Below are 18,738 nucleotides of genomic sequence, written 5' to 3'. Positions count from 1 at the left end.
CTCCATCACCATAAAGGTCTAGATGCGGGGGCATTGTAAATTATAAACATCTAACGTGAATTGCACACAGTATTGAGCTTTAAGATGCGTTAAGAAGCAATATAAACTGTGGGCGTAAATTATAAGTTACTAGCCATGTCTAATTAAGAAATCAGTAGAATTTATTATCGTTTTGACAATTTGCTTAACAAATTTATCTGCTATTCTAAGGTATTCGTGTATTTGCTCAGTCTAGACTCTAGGCTCTAGCTGATGGTGACGTCTTGTTTTACCGTGAAGTGCATACAAATGAGTTCCCTCGCAATTTTTTAACAGTTCATCGCGGAGCGTATGTTATTCGATGACGTTATTTTTTTTCACCAGTGATTCATATAATTCATTACTCGCATATTGATATTGTATATTTAAATTTGGACAGGATTTATTTTGATAAGGTTACTAAGCCGCGGGTTTACTTTTCTGCTGAGCTATTCTTGATATGATACAAAATCTCACATTTATCAACAAATTCATTCTTAGAACGTACTTCGAAGGCAGCCCTAGTAGGTTATTTTCAAATTTGATTAGGGAAGGGAGAGGTGTTTGGATTGTAGAAGTGAGCGTTTAACGCGCGTTAGATAGGGGCTCCTTAAACCTAAACCTGGGTTGCAAGTCCCAGTCACTTTTTGAAGCTCCTCTCCCTGAAACGCGATGGTCCCGGCACCCGCAGGGTGAATCCATGTAATGTTGAGAACTTTCGTTTTGTCTCTTGATGTAGTTTATACAAGTATTGAATCTGATATTATGTGATTTATACATATATATGAGATAAATATTTATAACGATAGTCTTATGTGAAGTTATTCGTAAATTTTATAGAACTTTGAACGTTCTCTTTAAAAGGTATTTCACAAGCAATGATTGAAGTGGTCTATTGGTCTATTTGAGATTGATGCTTTATTAGATATTCGATTGGTCAGAGATCAAGAATAGTTTGACGTAGACAATAAATACATTGTAGATTTACAAATCTTCTTTGATTATTAGTCTTTTAAAGTATGGGCAAATAAATATAAAATTACGAAGCTATTATCGGTGTTCGAGTGAATTTATTGGTAAAGTAATATAGATATATCGGATTTATTACGAATTCATTATTTTAAGGACAGGACGCCAGCCTCGCTGACGTCACTAATGTCACTTGTTTCAGTACGTTCCAGATATTTCAAATGAAACTTCAATTCTTCTAAATGTTCTTGTATTTCTCGAAGGTTCTTCATAATCACATTCTTTATGCTCCGCACTCGCTGAACTCTGCAGTCCGCTGTCGTGCGTCCTGACGTCATATTTATACCAGAATTCAAACATAGTTCTATTCTCTTTGATTTCGTTTTACTTTTAACAATAGTAACGACGACCAATAAGTTGTTATAATAATTGATAACAATTATTGTCATGTTGCATCCGTCATTGAACCTGCTTGCGCCGATAGATATGTTCGGTCGCGTTCAGTCTAACTCGTTCAGTTAATGTTACCTTTTACTATACTGAAATACTACATTATGGGTATTTTATAAAGACATCTATACATAAAGGTAGTTCAAAAATCCTTGTCCTAACAGGTTTTATTGATAGAAGTATCGATATTTACAAAATGAGTTTTCAACAAAAACAAATATAGACATTAAGTTTTTCTCGCAGTTTCTAAACGTTTAATTTTATTGAACTTTGCGCCGTCTCTACGATTTTCACTACAAATTTGTCCGAGAATAACAGATATATTTTTTTAAAAACATACAGTAATAAACCGTTCATTAATTACTGAAAGTTTTAATCTTATTTTATTTTATAATAGTGGTAATTCGTAACAATCTTTATGAAAAATATTTAGGATTAGTATGTTTTCAATATCACGATATACTTACAATTGTAAATCAAAGCGATGCAGACTGTGGCTAATATGACGGCGAGATTGCCCCTCCTTTCAAGAGCCTCCATTGTTATTACTGAAGATTTTTCCACTTATAGCAATATAACGTCACAAATAAATTTCACACTTCACTGTTACGGTATATGTATTCAAGTCATATTGTCACAACCACGCTGGTGTATAATATACGAAGACAACGAACCCGACCCGCCTCTCCTGAAACAATAAATATGCGATTAATTTTGTATGTCGGTGCACTTTGTAGTGATTGTACTTAGGACAAGTATGAGCGATGATTGAAGCATTGTAGAATTGAAACAAACCTACATGTATGTCATGAATTATGATTTCCGAGAAGTTTTGATTTGAAAGCAGTATAACAATAAATCATTTCCGTCCACGTATTTAGGTCAGTCTAGAAAGTTTAACCATAGGAGAAATCTAGATTTACACCGTAAAAGTTTCTTAATGTCGATCGTAAACTTGATTACTACGGCCACGTATGCAGATTACGTTATTGTTTTTCAGAACGAACTGAGCGTTCAAATGTGTTGCCAACATCAAAGAACTTTGTATATTATACTGTTGTGTTATAATTGTTTCGACTGTAATTAATGGTTAAAGATAATACTCACTATAACAAAACACAATTCAAATAACAAACCAAGATATTATATCTTTTCAATATTAACTTGATAATAAAGTATAATAAGATAAGATCAGATCAGAAGATCAATCAGCTGATTAGTAAAAATAAATATAGATAATTATACTACACTACTGGTGTTGAATTTTTTTTCCTCGTTGTAAGTTAAGTGTTGGTAACAAATTGTATAAGTACAAATCTCAAGAAGAGATACATTGTAGTTTTCTTTCTAGTATTATGTTAAAAGTTTTCTGTTTTCTGTTGATTTCTTTCCTATGTACAACGTGTCAGCTATTTCATTTTAACCTGACGGCTAATCATGACATGTCAGAGACGTGTCTGTCAATTAGTCATGTTAATTTGTCTTCTCTTCATCCTCAAAATATCTCCATTGTGCAATACATACCAATTTTGTTCTTGAAATAGTAGAATGTGTATTTTAAAATTTGTTTTATTAATATTGAAAGAAATCTTTTTAAGTACGTTATTTTAATGTATTTTTTTAAATAGAATTTCTTATTTTAACTGATTAGAAGGTATCAAGGTGTATGCCTATTTAATGAAATTTGTGTACTTCAAAATTTTAAAGAATACTTTTTCGTGAATTAATCTCATGAAAATCCTAATTAAAGTTATCTAAGTGTTGCAGCTTACAAGAAACATTGAATTGTTACTACCATTGACAATAATTTAGTATCATTATGATTTTTAACATTAAAACAAGCGAGCAAACGGATCGTGGCTCTATAGTTACTTGGTAATGCGACTGGAAGGGCATGTTCCGGAGGTAGTAAGATCGAATTCATGTATATAGCACTCTTATTCTGTAAAATGAATTTGAATTTAATTCAAGCAGCTCAACATACTTAATATAATATAAACATAACAATTATATAAATATGTACGTTCTATATGTTTTATTAGATTTTTAGATAGTTTAGATTTTATAGTGAACCTTCAACAGTTTATGTACAATACATTTTGATTGAATTACTAAACAACAAATCATTGTAGAAACCTCGCGGTCAACTTGGAGTGTCAGCCATGCTTGAAATTTCAATTTCCTCCAGCTTTGTAGCGACCGCTGGCCTAGATCCAGATGGTAGGTCATTTAAATCAAATTAATCTACAACAACTTATCTCTAAAAGCTTATTTATTTTTGTATGTGACTGATTGTTGTTGAGAGAATTCTTATGTTATGTCTTCACACTCTGTTGCCTGCGACTTTTTCCGCATAATAAACTTCTTTTCAAATACCTACAAGCTCTTATCGTCATCTTTATGAGGTTCCGTTCGATTTCAAGGAGATGACTTTATCAGATCCTGCTTTGGTATCAGCAGACTACCTCAGGACGATGCAATATCGCTTAAAAAAATACTTTACATTTCGCCTTCCATTGAAGGAGGAGTAGCGTAACAAAGAAAGTCGTATTTAGTACTTTCACCTTATTGAAGTTTGATAAAAAGAGCCCTATGTTAATCTTATGGAACTTGCTACTGAAATTTCTGTCGAAATCGGTCCAGCCGTTCTAGAGATTAGCCTCAATAAGCAGACAGACAGATAGATAGATAAAAAATTAATTAAATTTCTGTTGTAGTCATCGTACTTTCATATGCATTTTGGAAAGCAGTTAATTTGAAATTGCAATTGGACACTTCAATTGTATTTATCAGTGCAGATTAAGCATCCAATAAGAGTCGTCTTCAACGTCGCCTTGAACTTCGAGGCATGTTAAGCGAATAATTAAAAAATTAAATGTGATAAAACAAGAATGCGATATACTTTTATTATAATGTGCAACTAGAAATGACTATAAATCTTTCAATGGTCTCGAGTGAGAACAACGCGTACAAATCCGGTTCAACCAGCACTTGTCACCGGCGCCTCACTAATGGTGTAGATGAGCCGCAACATGATCCTTAGACCACGACCCTCCACTCCTCACCACAACTCGCCACTTTCAACCACAGCCCGCATCTCCCGATCACAGTCCGACAAATCCAGCCCCGCGTAGCCCCTCGAACATACTCGTTCCGAACTAGTGCTTATGTGTAATATATGTATATAAGGTATTATATATACAAGCTAATTTAAATTTATAATATTATCGTTTTACTTTATATTTTATTCCACATAAGAACCGTTTACATTTTAAGAATGTACGTAATTATGTTCAGTTCACAGTTAAGTTTTGTGTGCTTAAATCGTAATTGGGTTCATTGAAAATATCTTCATCAATTTTCATATTTGGATTTGATGCAAATGCGTTATGGACATCACTCTAAGTGTGGGCACAGTCCACAGGATGCATATGTCTAGATAATTAAGTTTGTTTGACAACGCGTTGAAAGATAAGGTTTTATTCACTTAACACGACTCGCTATACTTGGAGGTGATTACTACATTTATGGACGTCGGTGCACATTTTAATAACAAACGTATTTAAATGAATTTAACGGTATATGTTACAGAGGTAAATGATTGTATAGGTATAATAATTTAAGACGAGAATTATACGTATTAAACTCGAGCAACGTTTTGAAATTGCAGGTTTGGTTTCAAAACTAGGAAATGGGAGATGCAATTTCATCGTATTCAACTTTATTTCTTGTAACTTAAAGTTCATATTACCGTGAAAACTAAGCTGCACTTGAAATAACTCAAGAACACTTGAGTGATCACGAAGAGATGCGCTTTTTATCTCCCTCGTGATTTCTGTACAGAACTTGCTACGGAATACGTGCATTATAGATATTTCTTGGTTTAGTTCTTGCGTTTTTTTTTCTGTGGTACGTATATTTTTTTATTCTATAGTATTGTGTGGGTGTATGTAACTGCCAGTTAATTCTGATGCGTTCATGTAATGTTGCGTGTATTTTTTATAGCGTCATGCGTATTTCTGTCCTGTTACTGCGTTCGGATATTTGTTGACCTTCGAGGGCTTTGTGTGGGATTTTGTGTTTTATTTCAGTCATCGTCGTAAATTTTTATACATCCCTCCACAGATTACAAATGTGGGAGTGGGATACAGAGATTAAAAATGTGGGAGGTTGCTTGTTAGCAAATAAATGTAATGAATTTAAAACGCAAATGAGAGGAGTAATTATAAGGCAGAATAAAATTTTTCATTAACCGGGTTGGTCAAATATTGGTATGATAAATTTAATTAAACATCTGTTTTGAACTATGAAGGTTTTATAATACCTTACATCATTGAGACAGGCAAGGCAGGCCATTCAACGTCCGTACACTTGAATATATGATGTATGAGATAATTTCGTATGAGTATGGATCATTCGCTATTTGAACCAGTTTATAATTCCAACTGTTCCCTAAAAGTTTTTTGTATTATCTGAGCTGGGCCAGTTGAATCCTTTGTTTCTTTATTTTTCTCTCCATCATTATATGACGTGCAGTCAACAATGCCACCGAATCCTGAATAAATTGATCGCTTTCACCGCGGGCGCTCGTTAAAAGTAAGAAACGGATGTATTCGCATACTTTGTCGGAAAAATGGTTACGAGACGAGATAAATTGGACTGTTAAAATGGACAATTCAAGGAGCTCCGTTTTCATTTTATGCAACTTTAGTATTTCTCCAAAAAAGATAAGGTCCATTATTGAATGACTTTCTGTAAGTAGTACCGTCGAACAATTTATATTTTTATAATAATTAAAATTGTCAGAATCCCATTTACCTACTTGGTGAATGATGTCGCGTAATGATTATTTTAACTCGGTGCACTTTCAACTTTAAAGCGTCATGTTTGTGATAATCACGATAATAGTGACTAAGTTGTTACATTTAAATCATTTCTTGATTTTGAACGTAACCGTAATTATTTGTTTCATTGAACAAAACTAAGTATTATATTACATCAATACTCTTGGATGTCATTGATCGTCTTCATGCAGTAAGTGTTTATTTACTTTAATATTAAATGGGATCGAATCGCAATTCAGCTATCTACTGTTGATTGATAAAGCGGGCAACTTCAAAGGCTTTATTTGGGACAATATCGGTATGTATGTCGGATGTTTTAAATTGAACAAAGATTAAAAAGCCCTAAAATGAGTCACGTTTTTATTTATTTATTTGTTTAATGGCTTGAGTAAATATAAAATTTAAAGTTAAAGAAGATATAAATCAATGAAGGGACAAATGGAATGTTGTCTGTGGTTTGTCGTGCCAACTCAAGCGGAATCGTGATAGCGGTGAACTCTCATCCTACAGTAAAAGTTGATAGAACTATGTTGAAGCAAATATGGCAGGGATAGCCATTTGTTTTAACTCAGGCATACTCAGCTTTAGTACAATGTTCTCTCTGGACCGGTTGAGGACAACAGGTGGCTTGCGAAAATGCAAAAAAAGCATATCCGTAAAATTATTTTTTTTTATTTCTCCAGCTAAAATATTTGTGTTCGGTTAATCTGTTACAGAATCGAAAATATTCGGATCATCTAATAAAAGTTCCACGAACTTCTAATAAGTAATCAAGATAGTTAAGCCATTATAAACTTCTGTTATTGTAGTTCTTAGCACAATAGATATAGAGACTAAATTAATGGGAACGCGGCGCTTCAAAGAGATCGACGCTACTCCTAATCTGATTAATTTGTTTGTACTAAATGTGATCATTGTAGTAGAACCTTCTGGTCAATGGATATATGACCGTCTGGAATATTATAAACTTAAATTAGTGAATCCACTATTCTTTGGATTATCCAAGTAAAAGTTGTGTACACATAGATAAGACTTATTAGAATGAAGTATTTAAATGATAATAGATATCTTTATTAATAGTATTTTCTATGCAAATAGAACATGTTTCATGTCTGTACAATACAATAGCATTAGAACTTTTTTGTATGTGCCATTGCATTACGAAAGAACGAGCAAAATTGATTTCATGGTTTAAAATGTCTGCAAAACCAGTTCTTTATTATATAATACTTAATTCAAATAATTTACATTTCTTGAAGGCCAAGATGTGGCAGTGACCTTCATTCAACTGTTATCTGAAGGGGATATAGCTAATGTGATAAAATTTACATTGACACAGTAATATTTAAGTCAGATAAGGTATCAACCTCTCGGTATAGTGCATTAGGGCTTATAGCTTGATGGCTTGTAAATTTTTAAAGTGTATTAAGCTGTTAATTAAATATAATTTTGAATACATTACATATATTTTGGTTCAAGGTTTATAGGAGTTGCGTGTTTTCTCCCATTGTGCAATACTAAAATAAAATCATTGAGAATTTCAAAAATGAGCGCAGGCAAAAATGATTCTTGTAAACAAACGCCAACATGGAGATCACATGATTTTCGCATGTTTATAATATTGTCGGAGTGGGTGTGTTCACATTTGCCCAGCGCTTGTAACACTGATTTATAACTCGGCAAAATCTCAAAATAGAGAAGTAAACGATCGAAGCGATTTCTTCGAATTTTAATTATGAATAAAAAACTTCGACGTTGCGATGCATTTAAATAAAATATTAATTAGCTAAGATGTTTATGGATAATGTCTACTGCTTCGACATGAGGTGTGTTTTGTCATTTTGATATGATACTTTTGTTGTTACTTATCACTTCGAGGATGTTTTTGTATAAAGAAGCTTCTCCGAAATTTTATGTTTTTCGATATAAAATTTTGTTATATTTAAATACCTAACGAGGACCAACCACAAACTGAGGTATATATCGATAAGACATTATTTGGACTATCGGTTTTCATTACTTATAGTAGGTAATGTTTTGCAATAAATCGCATTATTTTGCGGAGAACTGGTGACATTAACCTGTTACTGAGATCGGGAGTCATGACAACATTCTTATTACCTGAACCTCAAAGTTACAATGTTTGGTTATTACTATAATCACGTCGTTTCTCCGTTAAAGTATGGATCTCGCTTTTTGGCTGCCAATAATAAAATTGTGGTATCAATTACAGAACCAAGATTGTTTTTCAATTTCAACAAAATTCTTATCTAATCTTTGGCCGGTAGCTAAACACTTGAAGATTTCTTTCGGTGAGAGCAAATATAGGCGACCTTGGTCCAGCTAGCCTACATTAATTTGCATCCGATAAACATTTTCCTAACACTTGCAGTGGGAAGATACAATAATAAATCCGTTGAGATATACCGTTGCAAGGTCTCACAGAACAGGTGTGGTTGAAACGATTCTGTGTCCATAGTTATTAATAACCCAACTCAAACAATAGGAGTGTGCCCGTTTGAGATATGAAATTAATGCTTTTCATATTACATCACCATTTATGAATAACCTGAAAACTAATAGTAATAATTACTTTACGCTTAAACCAATGTAGCTACGTCTTTCACTATACTTTAAGAAGTTTTTAAACAAAGTATTGTACAAATGTGCTAAGAATACATACTTAAATAATACAAAATATCATGCTACATGGAATGAACCAAATTAAATATAATCGGCGAATGAGGACTTATTTTTATTAAATCTTTGCATTTATATATTTTTTTCGTGGAAAATATGATGGGAGAAAAAAAAATTAATTTAAATTTTCAAAAATACTCAACATTAATGTAATAATAAATTCTGACATAAATTTTACCTTTATAATAATGTACAATGATAAGTGCCAGATATGCAACATAAATCTCAGGAACCACAAACTATTGGAAATCGGATTACGAAAAGGATTGTAAAAATGTCAAAAGGCGTCAACCTAATCTATTTGCCGCCGTCGGAATCCAGGAAATTCAACTAAAATTTCACGTCGGCTTATAAGTTTGGTGGAAAACATTTATCTTGTCAGTGTTATTAAATAAGATTGATAAGAACCCATTCGTTCAGCTTTTCTCTACTTTATTCATATTTCTTAGGACATTTGTTTCGTTACTGAGGATTAATTAAGAATTATCTCGAAGGCTCTTTAACAAACAATGGTCCGAAATTTTTTCTGCGAAAGTCGATCCGACTCATAGTCATAAAAAATATTAGCGCACATAAAAACTTAAAACGAATACGTTTAGTATTCGCTGTTTAAAAACCAAATCAAACAACGCGTTTCCATGCACATACTCGTGTATTCAATGCGAGCGTTAATTTAAACGTTTTTTTACGATTATTTGAGGAAAGTGTGAAGTGACTAAAACCAATCTCTTCAATATTCTATTGTATACTTTTTGAGTTAATCCAAACATTAATGTTCGGAGTGAGTGTTTACGGGGTCTCATATTAAATCATGATAGATTTATTGAAAAAATTATTATTATTATATATTAATAATCGGGCATATTAAAAACATTGTACTATCAGTGTTTAGTATTCACGTTATTGAAAACATTATTCATAACACAGAGACATTTATTTTCTACTTCACAGTTTTATCTTGCTATGAAGCTCGTACTAGGAGTAGATATTTCAATTAATGTCTCTTTTTAATACTTCCTGTTTATAGAACGTAATTATTTTTTAAGGTAAATTAAGTACAAACGACAATTTTATTATCTAACATGATATAAAAGTAGGCTTCACATAAAATGTATTCTTGTCACGCAAAAACTTAATTATATTCGCTATTCTACACACGGAAAGTAGTCAGAATAACGATTTTCTATATTTCCAAATAAATAACCTTAGATAATATTTTTGAGTACAAAGCGGTTAAAATTATATAACAGCTGTTTGTAACGTCACAGTAAAATTCATTAGAATTTTCTCCAAAATAACTCAAGGCTACATAACATCATAAAGTGATGAATCAATTGTAAATTTAATGTTTAAATGGCCTTCGATTTCATAGTTATATTAGAACGAACTACTCGACGGTTTGACTGACAGTGGTCGGACCCCAAAACGAAGACAGCGATAATATTTGTTTAAATTGACAAATATTTGTCTTGCCATTGCAATAGCGAATGTGGACTTTATTACGTGAGAATGCTTTAAATGTTACAAGATTTTGAATGCGAATAATTGAATGTTAAAAATGATTCGCTTACTGTTTTAAATATAGGTATTTGTTGAATAAAATTAATCTCAATAAATTTTTGCATGTAAGAAACTGTGAAAAGGAAATGATATTGAAAAGACTAATGTTTATTTAAAGTAAATACAGTTCGGTTATAGAAAAATACACCAACTTTACGTTTCCTGTGATCCAAATACATTTAAACATCTGTGTTGCGGATGTTTTAGCAAAAATGTACTTCCCATATCATGTTTATACAATAAAATCTATAATACTGTATAAAAAAACAAAGATACATATTTATTAACATACACAAGTTAAATTTAAACATTTGCATGAAAGTCCAAAGCTTCAATGATAAAATGAGATTGCGTAAAAGTGAATTTAACCTCAAATTAAACCAGCGACAGGCGTGAAAAGTGTAATTTAAAATGTATACAAAAATATTTAATCTGTAATTAAAAAAAAGTTATATGTTCACATATGTCTGTTTTAATCGAACTTAATTAATTTATTTTTTATTTAAAAGTAACGATTCAGGTCATGTGTCATACAAATATGAAGTGGCTAAAAAGTTAAGTTGGTGTTACCGATTAATATAATATATAATTTATAATGCATTTGTAATACTGTAGGTAATTAATAACCTCCTAAATATATGTCTCGTGATACTAGACCCCAACGTAGTTATTTCATCTGTCTTTACCTAAAGAGTAGAACCGCTTACTAACTAGTATGTAAAATTTGGTTCCTACCTAAAATTTGATCGTTCTGATTTATAAGTTTTGTGACAAAGTAAGCGTGACCGTGCAATTTTATAAAATATCCTGATCTTATATTCGTGACCTCATTCTCATTCGATTTTTGAAAGGAGATCTTGTTTGTGACATTTAAAAACTTATTCCGCGTACAAAAGATTAATTGGACATTTTACCTGTAAATTAAGAATTAAAATTAAAGAACTACGTTACTCAATTGACACCATTTCTTAAATACCGACCGTGTTGACATAATTATAACCGCTCGAATAATTAATAAATATTTTATGATAATAAAATTATTGGCTTTTGTTTACAACGATATTGAAAAGTGGTAATCGATTAAAATCAAATTATATCGATTAATACCAAAAAAAAATGTTCCTCTTATTGTAGACTCAAACTACTGAATTGTGTAAATAGAAAACATTTTTGTCATAAGAATCGTATTTTTAAAAAAATCGTGCAATTTCGATAAAAATAACAATGGTATGAACAAAAAGACAGAATAGAGATTTTTTCCATTTAAATAATATATATAAATATATTTTAAATTATACATATATGATTTAGGAATAAAAATTATTAAAATGTTATATAATAGTTTCTTAAAATAGAGCAATCATTTGCTTTGTTTGTATGATATTTCTTTCTTAGTACTTTAATAAAGAAAGTCAGTATAATATAAGTGCCACATGTGATAATATGTAATGGAGCATTTCCGAAACAAAATGCTAAAACGTTCAAAGCAGATGTCGTAGATATACCTATCAATCAATATCTAAAGACGATAACCCTTAGGGCCTGTCAGACACAATGCGGTCCATACACAGCGGTCCGAGATAAATAGCTGTTTGCTATTACATGTGTATGTATGTTTTATTATAGCCAACCGTTCCAGTATATATCATAAATTTCTGATAACAACTAATGTTGTTCTGGTCTCAGTGTTCTTTTTTAGGTTATATAGAAATCTAAATCGTTAATTTACAGGTAGAGTGATAGGTTGTAACATATAGTTCTTGTCTGATTTTTGTTCAATAGGAATAGAGTTAACAAAATTAATGTAATATTAATATATTTAATTACAAATGGTAAATCTCGATTAAAAGGTCGCTTTAATATTACAACATATGAGTCGACGCAAGCAAACCTTGGGATATTCAGCCAATAAATTGGATGTAATGAATTTATAGCATGCTTATTATATGCTTGTTAATTTATAGTCAGAATTGACAGAGCCTCGATAACTTCGATTTTTATTAAATTAAAACTAATATTTTTCGGATTTACTATAAATATAACTATTTTATGAGAATTCTTAACTTAGTTTCTTACCTTAGTAACAGAAACGACGGGAGAATATAGTTCAAATAATTGTAAACGCGGAGTAAATGTGAAAAATATTAGTTTTATTTCAACGAATACTCTCGAAAGTCTTAGATCTCATAATTAGACTGTATTGGTACATATACCACGGATTCAAGCTGTGCCAGTAATTAAATATTCTATTATGGAGTCGCTGTAACGACTTTCATCATGAGGTGATAACTCCACCGCTTAACACCTGACTGTTGTAAGATCCGTTATTTTGTGACCTATTTAGTTGATTATCTTAGTGTCCTTAATGATCTCAAAAAACTATCCTGTCACATCTCTCAGTTTAACACGATATAAACAATTATTTGAATATATAAAACAATCGAAATAAAAGTACTTTATATCCTTAAAGTTTTGTAAAAAGTGTCTTGGTTATTAATTTTACAAATAAACTTTCCTGTTTGAAATAGTTAATTGAATGTTTATAAATGTTGTAATTTGAAACATTGACTTCTTCAAACTGTAGGCGAAAGAGTTTTTCAAAGAAATTTTTATAATATCTGTCAGCAAAAACTCAAATTAAATGCTCATTCAGGTTGATCGCTAAATTTAATTAGAGCTGTTTATTTGTCATGCTTTCTCTTGTAATAACACGACATTTCATTTATACGTCTTCTATCATTAGTGATTATGAATTAAAGAGTTCAGGATGCAGGCATTAATATGAAGCTAATATGCAACATACAATTGGGAAATATAAATATAATTTTATTTAGTATTTAACCATAACTTAAGTATGTGGAAAATGATAGAATTTCAAAGTTTTGTATCTTAATGCTATGCAAATTTATATATGGATGATTGTCAATAATTAATAATGAAACTTAACTTCTAAGTTACAGATGACATCAAAGATTACATTTACATTAATTGCAGTGTCGTAGAACAAAATACAATTAAAATCATTTCATGAATATTTAAATTTAGAGTTAGGATTTCATTTAAAAAATATTTTAACCTTATTCAAGTACAATAACATTTATTTTTCGTATATTTTAGCTGTCTTCAAGTGATGATACCATCATTGTTAAGCCCCGAGATTGTTCCGAAAACTCCGACTCGTCTCGCCCACGTACTAAAAGGTCAGATTTGTCACCGAAACCGTTCCTTGATATACAAAAATGAATCCTTTTACAATTAGCATATCACACAAAATAGCTTGCATAATTTGAGACCTTGAATTCGTTTAAGACATTGGCATCCAGGTCCGTTAGGTCTCCAGATCACGTGACAACTTGCATACATTATTTTCATTGAAACCAGCGTTCTTAAAACAAGATCACCAGATTTTATGCAACTTTAATGGTCTTCTAAAGCATCGATTAGCAGACAAAAGTCCTTTCAAATGAAACAATAAAAAGATATTACGTGTTATGTTTCACGTCGGACGGTAATAATGGATTCAAGTTGCATTACAGTCAGAGGGCTATCAGGTTACAACATCGCCATACCAATACACAAATTTTTGACAATGCATCGAAAGTAAAACTCATTTGGAATATGTTTATCGTATTTAAAGGACCGCTAAATGATGAAATTAGTTTTATTACTGACATAAAATACAAGTGTGTATATATAATTAAATATTCATTCTTAATTTTATTATAACCTAATAAAATAATTCTTATTAATTAAAATAGGAAAAACAAAGGACTTAATTGTGACCCAATTGTGCAATAGAAAAGGCGAATAGCGTTATCAGCTTATCATCTGTAACGATACCGTATCAACATCTGAGACCCACTTATCCCATAGAAAAAATAGACACGATGTACTGGGAACATGATTTGTCTAGTATTTTTCATTCATCTTCTTAACACGACTATTTTTTGGGTATATTGATATTGTATGTAAAATTTAATCAGATTTATTTCACGAGTAATTATTATTTGGTAATCTTTGACCTAGTTTCACGAAGCATTTTCTATTTTGTTTACCAAAATACTCTACATAAAAAAAAAATCGTCTGCGTCCACGAAAGAATTTATTAATATTAAAATATTCGTAATGTCTTTCTAATGTTACATTTTTTTGGTTCCATCCTGAAAATATATACTATTTAAAATGTATATTGTAAGTATATTTAATACATTCATTAATTTATTTGTTAGAAACCTACGAAATATTTAATACTTGAACTCTATATGTTACACGTTCAGATCTCGTAACTTTCGACGCTTTTTTTTCTTTCAAACTAAAGGTTTTTTTGGACATTTTTTTTTCTTTCTTTTTTCAGTTTTGTAGCTATTAACACTTATTATGACCTGATCATGGCTTCTAGTACCTTGAGGCATTATGAAACCGTCAGAAAACAGTCGTGCGAAGATTAAATAATAAAATAAATTGTGATTATTACTGTTAGCCTCACATTATAATAACTATTAGTTAAATAACAATTATTTCTCTTACTTTCACCAATATTAACGTAAACTATCATTTGACATCCAAATACATTTCATACATATTAATTGCTGAATAAACCTTAAACCCGGATTTGATCAGTGTCGTGGAAGTATGCCTCAAGAATCTCTAATACACAGGTGTGTCACAGACAAATTATAGTCAGAGACCGTTACAACAACAGATACGCGAAGAGAATTCAAAAGCAGAATCTTCGTCTGATTTACCTGTTCACTCTTACACTGTTTAATAAAACTGAGGTAAACTGCGGCTCTTTGAGCTATTGAATTTATTGGACAATGGGGTAAAGAGTTAACAGAAATACGGAACGTCCTTCTAGTCTGAATCTTGTTACTCAACTTTTAATTCGGTTTTTTTACGGTATTGTGCAATGAAAGAGTTTTTTGACACAACAAGCCCAATCCTTTTAACAGATTTGTAGAACGTCGTTGTAATTGAGTAGTATAATGGCGGGTAGTTTCAAATGTTCGTCTCGAGTTATGTCGTTGGACCAGTTTGTGATAAAATATAATTCATCTCGTATACCATCATTAATGTGTAACAGTGCCCTAATTCCTAGACGATCTAAAAATAAAAGCCTAACATTTTGCTACGCAATAATGAACTTTATATCAAGCGACGAACAGCTAACAGGCTAAAAATAAATATTATCGTGACAACGACCGATTAAACTCACAATGCTTGACATGTGCCAAATGCTGATATTATCTTATAAGAAAGTTAATTATTTAGTTATTATATTAAATGTATGATTTGTGTGCTACCGGATAAATAAGACGACATACATTTAGCTCTTTAACGAGTCTCAACTACACTTGTTACGTGTATTGGTAAAATATATTCTCGGTATCAATATATACGCTACATTCATTTCTTTGCGAATGATAAGAAAATACGTTAAATCATTCATTAATTGCATAATTAAAGATATTATCCCTTATCTAAATTACTTTCATTATCGTCGGAATGAGTAACAAATCTCTACCGATCCAATATTTGTATAATTTAAGAACTATCTTTCACTTGCAGCTGCATCTCGAGAGAATTTTCCAGATAAAAACATACGGCACCATCTAATGAGTTGGGACGTCACATGTTTTTTAAAAAATTCACATAGCTTATAAAATATTTTATGTACATAGAAATCTTTGTATATTTTAGTATATTTCTCGTAGATTTAGTCATACAGAAGCATCATCCAGTACGTACCTGAAAGAAAAAATAATAATTAATATTTAAATTAAAAAAAACTACATATTAACAGTTAACGTTATTTAAATATTATACTGGCACGCGTAATGAACTTAATTGAATAATCATACACAAAAATTAGACCTTACATCATTTTCGAATGGAAAAGTCGCATCGAAATCGATCTATCCGGTTAAGAGCTACGGTACTACAGACAGATACACAGACAGACATAGACATCAAAATTATAATACATTTTAGCGTTATTGATAAAAAATGATAATTCATGGCATTACTTTAATGTAGGTTTCATATATAGTAAAATGATAAACTTTGCCCGTATCCTATTCAATTAATATCACAATTGGTAAGTAATTTCACAACAACGCCCACAATTTGTTCTTAACAATTAAAAGTTTAATAAGAAATGTTGATTGTATGATTGAATAATTATGGTATGAGGAAGAAAACAGCTGAATACCAAGCATTATCTATGGTCAGCTCCACTGTTGTGCTAACAAGCATTGTTCCATGTAATTGTTAGTGGCACGTGAACCATATAGCGTTTTAACACACACTTGTTTATCCTATTATAATATCGTATTGTCTCATTAATAAGTTAGTTTCGAATAAGATTTCAGGATATTTTTTTTTAATACCTCAAAAATATAACAAACTAGAAATCGTTTTTATTGTTGTAGAACATAAAACGCGCTATGGATGTTTTTGGGAGATAAATTTTCTATTTTAATTTTTATATTCACGTTAGTAAAATTTCATCCCTACATTTACTTTGTCCTTTTACCAAAAAGAGTACTTACTATTTTTTACAATATCAATAGGTAGAATATGATATGGTGTTAAATTATTTTCCTTCAAAGTAAGTTAATATTTCGTTTTAATTTTATTCGGAAACAGATAGTCTGTTAATGAGGACTTATAGCATCTCAGATAGTATATGGTTCTGTGCCTACCTACACATTATAACAGAACGCTTTAAGGCGACTCAAGTTCATTAGCCATATCCTTCTGCGGAACAAGACGAATGTTAGAACTAATCTATATAATGAATAATCAATCTTATTATTAAAACAATAGAGGCTAAAGTATCCTAAACATCCTTATGTATTAATAGCGTCGGAGCTAGAATTACCATACGAAGCTTAACATTATAGCAGATTAATTGCCACAATTCGCAACGGTACCGAAATTGCTTTTAGGAGGTCTTTGATCTGTGTTTTTCTATTCAATTATAGTTTGAATAAACAATATAATGTTTTATAATTTTATAAATTTAGAGAAAAAAGCTATAAGGGATATTTCTATATACTGCCTTATGGAAAAAAGTAATTTTATGGGAGCAATTTTAAAGTCTTTATTTATGGGTGGGTAAAAATAGCGCAGCTAATTTACATGGATGCAGCTAATATGTTTTTGAAGAATATTTATAGGCAACTTTACATCAAAATTTATAAACTGAAGAGTTATTTTCTCTCAAAATTTAAATTAGAACAAATTATACTACGTCCATAAATCTTTCTTGTAAAATTTTCTTTACAAAATATTGCTAATATATGCACTTGCACATATTGCATGCATGCATGTAAAAATAATGATCAGTTGCAGGACGACCTCTTTTGAAATCCGTTTTACTTTCCAGGCCAAGTAATGCGATTGACTAAAAACGAAAAATATTATTTGAATGGTTATAAATAGTTCCTATATAAACAGATAATGTATAAATTGTTGCCCGCCTCTTTGTCCGCGATCGATATTGATATTGGGCTTGAAGAGAAATGTATAAGATGGATTAAAACAACATAATATATTGTAACCAGCCGGCACCGACGTCTACAGTCTGTGGTATTTGACTTAATGCAAAATACAACTGCTGTGCTAATCAACTATACAGAATTCCGGGATTAATTATAAAATAGTCCTTATTATCTTATGTTTAAGGTATATATAATCTGAAAAGTATTTTTTGCATGAAAGAACAACAAACATCCCTTCAGCTATACCCACTTGCATCCGTAAATACCTTTAATATCATAAGAAGAATAATGAGTCATTTAAAAAATGTAGGCCAATTGATTATAATAAGCACAACTTTATATTACGATACGTCACAAATAGCACAAACGTACATTTAATTCCGTACGCATTAATTATCATTATTAATTATGAATACACGTCTGTTCGTTTGTAATTTGACCGTCCGGAGAAATCAATGTATCGTTATGAATCGAATAAGTAAATTACTATTGATATTTTGAATGCATTTAACATAAAAATGTTATCTTATTTCTTAATTATAGTATGCTATCGGAATGAAGTTTAACTCAAGTTCAGTATTAAAATTGAAAGAATTTAAATTTTAGTCCAAAGGTTTAAATTCGTTCAGGTATGTTAATAAGGGCTACTTAGTAACAAAACCCGCATACCGCTGTGAACAAGTCCTTATACG

The 18,738-nt window shown here is 31.0% G+C and overlaps 1 protein-coding gene across 1 annotated transcript in view; it reads right to left on the bottom strand.

Moving 5' to 3' along the window:
• The window catches only part of LOC116765597 (uncharacterized), a 58,366-nt gene that overhangs the window by 23,847 nt on the left and 15,781 nt on the right, over positions 1 to 18,738 (bottom strand). The window contains exon 2 of the mRNA XM_032655127.2: positions 1,905 to 2,125. Coding sequence (XP_032511018.1) covers positions 1,905 to 1,977 — 73 coding nt within the window. The 5' untranslated portion in view covers positions 1,978 to 2,125. The remainder of the gene's footprint in view (positions 1 to 1,904; positions 2,126 to 18,738) is intronic.

This window comes from Danaus plexippus, chromosome 11, assembly GCF_018135715.1.
Source record: "Danaus plexippus chromosome 11, MEX_DaPlex, whole genome shotgun sequence".
Classification (NCBI taxonomy): domain Eukaryota; kingdom Metazoa; phylum Arthropoda; class Insecta; order Lepidoptera; family Nymphalidae; genus Danaus; species Danaus plexippus.
This window is presented reverse-complemented; position numbering and strand designations above follow the sequence as displayed.